Raw genomic sequence first — 9,885 nt, 5'->3', positions numbered from 1 at the left:
TGGCAGTTTCTTAATAACATGAATCTTTAACAAACATAGATCTATATTCAGGAAAAAAAAATAAAAAAAGTTTAAAAAGAATACATTTAAAAAAAAAAAAATACAAAATAAAATTATGCAAAATATGTAAAAAAAAAAAATGGACTACTCTTTTTCTCTTTTCTATGTTTCTATCTTAATAAAATAAAATAAGAATAAAAAAACAATTACATTAAAATAAACATTAAGTGCGCTAAATCATCATTTAGCAAATATTTATTTAAAAAAATAAGCTTACAAACTTGTACCTAGGGGCTTTCTAGGGTTGTCAAGCCAGGAGAAATTGTTTTCCTGCGTGTTTTTTTTTATTTTTATGTACATTATACTGCGCAAATAATATAGAAAGGTTACAGTCCGGCTATAAAATAAACCTTACATTCCAGGGGAAGAGTTCCCAGAGTTTCAAATGTGCTTTTGCCAGTGATGTGCAAATAGAAAAAACGGTTAAACATTGGAAAGTTCACGTATCTGCTTGATATAGACGCCAAGGTGGACCTTCCAACAACAGGAATTAAATAGCACTTGTGCCCACCCCCCCACCCCCCCCCCCTCTCCAGAGGCATCAACAAGGAACGTCAGCTATACCAAAGATTCACAGACTTGTGCAGAATCAGAGTCCTGGCTATGCATGGAACTTAATCCCGTGTCCGAGTCTTCATCGTTCCCTTCACAGTTTGTACACCTTTCCACCTCTTTCTTGGCCCAGACGTTTGCACTGTCCACAGAGCTCCTCTCTACGACTTGGGAGCACCCTGGGCTGAGCTCCCCAGAGCCCTCCTGAGGTTCGGACAGTTCCATGGCGCTCATACTCTGCAAAAGGCTTTGCAGTTCTTTCTCCTTCTCATCCCACACTTCTTGGGTGTACTCCAAATCGGCCTTGACAGCCTCCAGGTCGGTGTTCAACCTCAGTCCTATGTAGAGGCTGGTACTGAGCTCCGTTTTAACCCGTTCTTGCTCCAGGAAGAGTTCGTTTTCACAATCTGCCAGGTCGCCGCTGGTAGAGTCCGTGTCCTGGTCTTTTGAGGACAGCTCCTCTTGACGCCGGTCCATCCACCTTTTGTTTAGCTCCTCTTGGATTTGGGCAGTAATCTGCTCGATCAATGCCTCCTGCTGCGTTATTTGATCTTGCAGTAATAGGACCCCCTCGCATTGCTGAGCATAGTCCTCAAAGTCAACAAAAAGCTGGTCTGAAGGACCTTTGTCCTCTTTACCGCTGTCGCAAGCCTTTTCAGGGACCACCCCGACAAGGTAGGTGTCCTGAACGTAGTTGACCCCGTGTCTTTTCATCCTGTCAAAATGGATTTTAGCCTCGTGCCTGTCTATGTCTCTGTCCAGATCCTTGATCCGCTGCACCTGCTGACGGATGGTGTGATCCTGGGAGAGGACCAGATGGACCAGCGTTTCCATCTTCTCCACGGCGTTGGACTCTCTGGATAAACTCTCCTGCCGCTTCCGGTTCATCTTGGCCAGCTTTCGGAAAGCCTTTCTCACCACCCTGCGCTGCCTTTCTTGGGTCAACACCGCCGTGGGATTTGTAGTTCCTCTGAAAGGACATGGGCTTTCCCTGCTAAGGACCACCTTAGCTTCGGCGCTCCTGGGACCTATATTAGGCAGCGAAGCTTCGTTCCGAACCAGCACAAACCTGACGTTTTCCTGCTCCTCTCCCCAAGCCGTCCAAAGTCTTAATATTTTAGTTTTGTTGGGAAGTATCCTCTCGAACCCCCTCCACTTTTCCACAATGCAGTAAGAGTGAGGAGGCCCCAACAGCATGGACCCTTCTTCAGGCTGCTTCTGGTTGTGGTCCTCAAGCAGGACTTTGACCACGTCGGCGCAGGTGGTGCGTCTGGTGAGCCCCGAAACCATCTTCTCTTCCTGGCACAGCCATACCGAGATCTTCCACTCTTCCTCGCTCTCCATGGCCGCTCGGAGAAGATCACAACTTTTGCAGAAGACCAGAACTATAATCCATGCAGCGCGGAGCGGAAAAAGTGAGCACTGCAGAGGACACTGGCAATTCCAAGATCTGTCCACTCAGGTGAAGTCTTAAAGTGCGCGTTCAGCAAGCTCTGACGGTGGTCCTCATGATGCTCTCTTTTTGGAGACACACACCGGAGTCTCTGCTCACTTGGCTCAGCTTCTGGCTGTGCAGAGCATGTTGTGACGGAGCGCTCACCTCCCCGTGCAGCACAATGACACCAAAGCCAGCACTTGCCTCTCTGCTGCCTTTCCAGCTCTGTCTGAACCTTTTTTTTTTTTTTTTCCTCCTCCAGGCCCCACCCCTTCCAACTCCCCCCACCAAGGGGGCTGAGAGAGGCACACACACACACACACACACACACACTACTAGGAATTGTTCTCAAAGTTTTTCCTACAAGCCACCTAAACAGAGCATTGCTGCTCAGAAAAAGCCATGGATATAAATAGAAAAGACTGCAATCCCAGTGCCGAATTCATGGCCGGCCACCGCGCTGCATGCACCGAGCACTCGCTATACGCTGGCTGTGGGAAATGCACTGCGCGTGCATAGTCTGGGAATTTACATTTAGCAGTCAATTATCTATTTTTATCTTTTACCGCATTAAGCAGACTGATACAGACTTGTACTTTGATGACGGTATCTCCCCTGGAAGAATATTGCTGGTGTAGAATAATGTACAAAGACAGGACTGGTTTTCTCATAGGCTAGGTTCACATCCATGCGGGGTGCGGTTGATGCATTTTTCCGGCGCTTTTTGCGGTTTATTCATTTTTCATGTGTTTTGCTTTTTCCGTTTTTTTGTTTTTTTTTATGGCTAATAGGAAAGTATGACAGTTCTGTTCATGGAGTGCGACTTTGATGCGACTTTATACTGTCTGTCACTCAAATAGCATCAAAGTCGCATTAAAGTAGTGCAGGAACCTTTGTGTGTCCAAAATCGCATGTAAAGGTTAGAGTTAAATCTTAGGGTTAGGGGTTAGTGTTAACTGTTAGGGTTGGAGGTAAATGTTGGGGTTAGAATTGGGGTTACAATGTTAGGATTAGAGTTAGAGTTAACTGTTAGGGTTAGAGTTAGGGTTAAATATTATCATTACGGTTTAATGTTGGGGTTAAATGTTAGGGTTACATTTTAGGGTTGGGGTTAAATGTTAGGGTTAGAGTTAGATGTTAGGGTTAGATGTTAGGGTTAGAGTTAGATGTTAGGGTTAAATATTATCATTACGGTTAAATGTTGGGGTTAGGGTTAATTGTTAGGGTTAAATGTTAGGATTAGAGTTAGATGTTAGGGTTAGAGCTAGATGTTAGGGTTAGGGTTAAATGTTAGGGTTAGAGTTAGATGTTAGGGTTAGAGTTAGATGTTAGGGTTAGAGTTAGATGTTAGGGTTAGAGTTAGATGTTAGGGTTAGAGTTAGATGTTAGGGTTAAATATTATCATTACGGTTAAATGTTGGGGTTAGAGTTAAATGTTAGGGTTAAATGTTAGGGTTAGAGTTAGATGTTAGGGTTAGAGCTAGATGTTAGGGTTAGAGCTAGATGTTAGGGTTAAATATTATCATTACAGTTAAATGTTGGGGTTAGGGTTAAATATTATCGTTAGAGTTAAATGTTGGGGTTGGAGTTAAGTGTTAGGGTTAGAGTTAAATGTTAGGGTTAGGGGTACATTTTAGGGTTTTTAGGGTTAGAGTTAAATGTTAGGGTTAGAGTTAGGGTTAAATGTTAGGGTTAGAGTTAGATGTTATGGTTGAATGTTAGGGTTAAATGTTGGGGTTAGGGTTATAGTTAAATGTTAGGGTTACATTTTAGGGTTAGAGTTAAATGTTAGAGTTAGAGTTAAATGTTAGGGTTAGAGTTAGAGTTAAATGTTAGGGTTAAATGTTAGAAATAAATGTTAAGGTTAAATGTTAGGGTCAGATTTAGGGTTAGAGTTGAGTGTTAGGGTTAGAGTTAAATGTTAGGGTTACATTTTAGGGTTAGAGTTAAATATTAGGGTTAGTTAGGGTTAAATGTTAGGGTTAGTTAGGGTTAAATGTTAGGGTTAGTTAGGGTTAAATGTTAGAGTTAGAGTTAAATGTTAGGGTTAAATGTTAGAAATAAATGTTAGGGTTAAATGTTAGGGTTAGAGTTAGAGTTAAATGTCGGGGTTAGGGTTAGAGTTAAATGTTAGGGTCAGAGTTAGATGTTAGGGTTAAATGTTAGTGTTAGAGTTAAATGTTAGAAATAATTGTTAGGGTTAAATGTTAGAGTTAAGTGTTAGGGTTAAATGTTAGAGTTAAATGTCAGGGTTAGCGTTAAGTGTTAGGGTTAGAGTTAGGGTTTAACAATTACCGCTAACCCTAACCAGTGACTTTGGACCCATAAAGGTTCCTGCACTAGTTTGATGGGACTTGTTTTCCTTGTCAAAATATTGTATTATGTATTCAAAGTTAAATGATACACGTGTACAATATAATCTGTTATCAATCTGATGGGACTTTTTTTTATGCTACTTTAATGCTACTTGCGTGGCAGAGAGTGTAGAGTCGCACTTCATGCACTGTCATACTTTCCTATTAGCGGAAAAAAAATGCAAAACGCATCAAAAATGCAAAACTTGCATTTTTATTGCGGGTCCATTGAACTCAATCTGCGGCGGGGAAAAAAAAGTCCCCGACCCTTTCCAAAAAAACGCACAGGCTCGAAATGCACAGATGTGAATTAGATGCATAGGAAGCCGTGTTAAATGGACTGTCTTGCGTTTCTGCAAAATGCACTAAAAAACAAGGGTTAGGTTTTGTTTACACTTGCCGTTGAGGGTGGGGGGGGGGGGGGGTGGTAAAAACACACGGTTACGCCACATTTTTGCTGCCCCCAGCTCCTCCCTCTTAAGCTGCAAAGGCGGTTGGACGAAGGTGTACATATGCCACCCCTGTTGCGTTTGGAGACGATACTACTCCCGAACCCGACTCATTTGAGATGTGGGGGTCACGCTGCAACTGCCCGGCAACCATACACACTGTATTTACAGGGCTAATGTAGGTGCCTCCTCACCATCTGTCAAACGCCCCACAAAGACGATCCACTGCAGGTTGCTTTTCAGAGGGAGCAGCAATCCCTGCCGCTAGTGTAAATCCAGGATTAGGCTGGGTATTTACAAGTAGAATTTCAAATGAAAATGTTGTACAAAAAATTCTTCATACATTCAAATGGTGTTGGAAAGTAATACAAGATTTCCTTCACTTTCATCTCATCCGGGCCAATCCTGGCACTTCACCCCTACATGTAAAAAAACATAATTTTCTTTCTAGAAAATGAGTCAGAACCCCCAAACATTATAGATTTTTTTCCTTAGCAAAGACCCTAGGGAATAAAATGGCGGTCGTTGCAACTTTTTATGTCACACGATATTTGCGCAGTGATTTTTTGGGGAAAAAAAAAAAACTGTTTCACTTTTATTCCTATTACAAGGAATGTAAAACATCCCTTGTCATAGGAATAAGGCATAACAGGTCCTCTTTATGGGGAGATGTGGGGAGGTCAATATTGTGTCAATAACACAGTAAAGTTAATCAAATTTCTTTGTATGATGTAAAATATATATATTTTTTATTCTTTATTTTATTTTTAATTTTTATACTTTCTTTAAAAAAATAAAAATAAATGTTGATCACTTTTATTCCTATTACAAGGAATGTAAACATCCCTTGTAATAGGAATAGGGAATGACAGGTCCTCTTTATCTAGAGATGTGGGGAGGTCAATATTGTGGGGGGTCATTGATTAAAAAAAAAAAAAAGAAACAGTAAAGTTAGCCAAATGTCTTTGTATAATGTAAACAATCTTTTTTTTTTTTTTTATTCTTTATTTTACTTTTTTTTTTTTTTTTTTTACACTTTCTTTAAAAAAAAAAAAAATTTACTTTTATTCCTATTTCAGAGAATGTGTACACATCCCTTGTAAAAGATATAGTGCGTGACAGGTCCTCTTTAGAGATGGGGGGGGGGGTCAATATTGTGGGGTTCCTAGATTGTAAGCTCTAACGATCAGGGCTGTCTGATTCCCCCCTGTATTGAACTCTATTGTAATTGTTCTGTCTGCCCCAATGTTGTAAAGTGCTTCGTAAACTGTCGGCGCTATATAAATCATGTATAATAATAATAATAATTAATTAAACAAAAAAAAAAAAAAACAGTAAAGTTAGCCAAATTTATTTGTATATGTAAAAGATTTTTTTTATTATTATTTATTTTATTTTTATTTTTACACTTTCTTGTAAAAAAAATTTTTTTGGTCACTTTTATTCCTATTACAAGGAATGTAAACATCCCTTGTAATAGATATAGTGCGTGACAGGTCCTCTTTGTGGAGAGATGTGGAGGGGGGGGGGGGGGGTCAATATTGTGGGGGTCATTAATTAAAAATAAAACAAAAAAAAGAACAGTAAAAGTTAGCCAAATTTTTTTGTATAATGTAAAAAATTATATTATGTTGAGTAAATAGATACCCAACATGCCTCGCTTTAAAATTGCGTACACTTGTGGAATGGCGCCAAACTTCGGTACCTAAAAAACCTCCATAGGCGACGCTTTAAAACATTTTTTTTACAGGTTACGTGTTTAGAGTTACAGAGGGGGTCTTGGACTAGAATTGTTGCTTTCGATTGGCATTTACAAATGTGGACGCGACTTACGTATGTGTTTGCTCCTGTGAGCGAGCACGCTTTAAATTTATTTTTATTTTTTTATTCTTTATTTTACTTTTATTTTTTTTATTTTTTTTTACACTTTCTTAAAAAAAAAAAAAAAATGTGGGCGCGACTTACTTATGTGTTTGCTTCTGTGAGCGAGCACGCTTTAAATTTATTTTTATTTTTTTATTCTTTATTTTACTTTTATTTTTTATTTTTTTTTACACTTTCTTAAAAAAAAAAAAATGTGGGCGCGACTTACTTATACGCTTGCTTCTGTGATCGAGCACGCTTTAAATTAATTTTTTATTCGTTAATTTACTTTTATTTTATTTATTTTTTTACATTTTCTTTAAAAAAAAAATGTGGACGCGACTTACGTATGCGTTTGCTTCTGTGAGCGAGCACACGGTGACAGGGACGCTTTCAATTTTTTTATTCTTTATTTTACTTTTATTTTTATTTTTTTTACACTTTCTTTTACAAAAAAAAAAATGTTGATCATTTTTATTGCTATTACGAGGGATTTAAACATCCCTTGTAATAGGAATAGTGTGTGACAGGTCCTCTTTATGGAGAGATGTGGGGTGTCAATATTGTGGTGGTCATTAATAAAAAAAAAAAAAAAAAAAAAAAAAAAAAGTAAAGTTAGCCAATTTTTTTTGGGATATGTAAAAGATCCCCCAAACAAAAAAAATATATATTTTTTTATTAGCAAAGACCCTAGAGAATAAAATGGTGCTCCTCTAGGCTCTTCCAGGCTGGAAAGGCTGAGATAAAAAAAAAACTCTCTCAGCTTTTCCAGCCGTGTCCTCTGCATTGTTTACTTCCGCTGGCCCGGACGTGATGTCATATACAGTGGAACCTTGGATTGCGAGTAACGACATTAACGAGCGCTTCAGAATACGAGCAATTATTAAAAAATTAATTACTGACTCGGTTTGCAAGTGTTGTCTCGCAAAACAAGCTGGATTCAAGCCTTTGCAAGGTGCAGTACCGCATTTGGCCAGAGGTGCGGTGGGGCGCTGGTGCCGTTTTGTAAATACTCAGTCTCTCTCTGGCGCCCCACCTCCATTTCTGGCCATATGCGGTATTGCATGCAATAGAAGTCAATGTGGAACGAATTATATTCATTTCCATTGACCTCTATGGGGAAACTCGCTTTGATATGCGAGTGCTTTGGATTACAAGCATTCTCCTGGAACACATTATGCTCGTAATCCAAGGTTCCACTGTACACAATCCTATACCCACAATCGATCCAGAGGAAGGTGAAAACCCCCCAGCAAAGCATGATCCAATTTGCTACAGCAGGGGAAAAAAATCCATCCCGATAACTTTACCTATAAATTAAAGCTGATCTAAGCACCCCCTTCCAGTGGTAAAATGTGTTTGTCTCACCCCTGCAAACTGATACATTCTGCTGCAGAGCTTGAGCTTTTGAAAAACAACAGACTTACTGGCTGGATCATCGGATGAAAATAAAAGAAAAAAAAAATGAAACAAATGCAGCCGTCACATGTAAGAATTGATCAGCTCCAATATAATAAATGTTTGCTTTTTGAACACCGCTTTACAGGCAGGGTGCAGTGCTATTTATAGAATGTGGCATTTGATATTATAAACATATGATGAAAACAGATAGGGGGGGGGGGGGGACAACAAATACATAAATTATGTAAAGCAGAAAACAGATGCATCATCATGAGAATCTTTTACTTTGCCAGGATGAAGCGCCAAGATATTTCTAGATGTTATCACCGCCAGGATACACAAACAAGCCCCATGATTTACAGGGTGGCAATCTGTTTTGGGTGTATCTCATACATAATCTTAGATACACCCCGTGCTGAGGCATGAAAATCTGACTGCGCACAGCCTGTACTTATCTCTGTGTTAGATCTACTGTACTAATTGAGAGATTCAATAGAAGAATTGGATCTTTTTAGTTGACAGCTCCTATCTAAACCTTCCCGACCGGGCCATTTTTTTTTGCGATACCGCACTGCGTCGCTTTATCTGACAATTGCGCGGTCGTGGGGCGCTGCACCCAAACAAAATCTATTTTCTTCTTTTTTTTTTTCCCCCACAAATAGAGCTTTCTTTTGGTGATATTTGATCGCCTCTGTGGTTTTTATTTTTTGTGCTATAAACAAAAAAACTGCGTCAGTTTTGAAAAAAAAAATTTTTTTTTACTTATTGCTATAAAATATTTCCAAAAAAAAAGTAAAAAAAACGAATTTATTTATCAGTTTAGGCCGATATGTATTCTGCTACATATTTTTGGTAAAGAAAATCGCAATAAGCGTATATTGATTGGTTTACGCAAAAATTATTTTATAAATAATAAAAATGGCATTTTTATTATTATTATTATTTTTTTTTTTACTAGTAATGACGGCGATTTTTAGCGGGACTGTGACATTGCGGCAGACAGATCGGACACCTGACATTTTTTTACACTTTCGTTTGGGAACCAATGACATTATTACAGTGATCAGTGTTAAAAAATAAAATAAAAAATAAATATGTGCTGATTGTACTAATGACACTGACAGGGAAGGGGTTAACATTAGGGGGCGATCAGGGGGTTAAATGTGTTCCCTGCAGGTGTTTTCTAACTGTATGGGGGATGGGCTGCCTGGGGAAACACACAGATCCGTTTGCTTTCTGCTTACCAGAAAGACAGGATCTGTGTGATCTCCCCCGTCAGAACGGAGATCTGCCTTGTTCACACAGGCAGATCCCCGTTCTGTCACTTCGGGGACTGATCGCGGACCCGCTGATTGCCCCCCCCCCCTGCTGGCCAGTGGGAGCACGCGCGCACCTCCGGTGGTACGCACACGCTCCACAAAAGCGAGTTCCCGGGCCGGCGTACAGCTACGGCGATTCGCGGGATCATGCCACCTTGCCCCAGTATAATGATGGCGGCTGTTCGGGAAGTGGTTAATAAGTGATACTTGAATCGGGAAGGCTGGCGACTTGGATGCCCTTGAATAAAAGTACTTTATTTGTTACATGGACACACGGGTACAGGCTATATACTGACGTGTTTCGGCTATGAAAGCCTTCGTCAATATCCGAAACACGTGATTTATAGCCTGTACCCGTGTGTCCACGTAACAAATAAAGTACTTCCAGCCTTCCCGATTCAGTTTAGGCCGATATGAATACATATTTTTGGTAAAAAAAAAAAAATTGCAAT

The 9,885-nt window shown here is 39.7% G+C and overlaps 1 protein-coding gene across 1 annotated transcript; it reads right to left on the bottom strand.

The window, feature by feature from the left end:
* Positions 1-237: 237 nt before the first annotated feature.
* Positions 238-2,259, bottom strand: RASSF10 (Ras association domain family member 10). Its single transcript, XM_077453594.1, has one exon. It carries the CDS (start codon positions 1,954-1,956, stop codon positions 619-621), a length of 1,338 nt encoding a protein of 445 aa, XP_077309720.1. The 5' UTR covers positions 1,957-2,259; the 3' UTR covers positions 238-618.
* Between the last annotated feature and the right edge of the window lie 7,626 nt (positions 2,260-9,885).

This window comes from Lithobates pipiens, unplaced genomic scaffold (genome assembly GCF_037356315.1).
Source record: "Lithobates pipiens isolate NorthernLeopardFrog02 unplaced genomic scaffold, aLitPip1_a1.2 Scaffold_24, whole genome shotgun sequence".
In the NCBI taxonomy this organism is placed as follows: domain Eukaryota; kingdom Metazoa; phylum Chordata; class Amphibia; order Anura; family Ranidae; genus Lithobates; species Lithobates pipiens.
This window is presented reverse-complemented; position numbering and strand designations above follow the sequence as displayed.

Coding starts and splice junctions, on each gene's coding strand:
- RASSF10 (XM_077453594.1), bottom strand. CDS start 1,956: ATGGAGAGCGAGGAAGAGTGGAAGATCTCGGTATGGCTGTGCCAGGAA.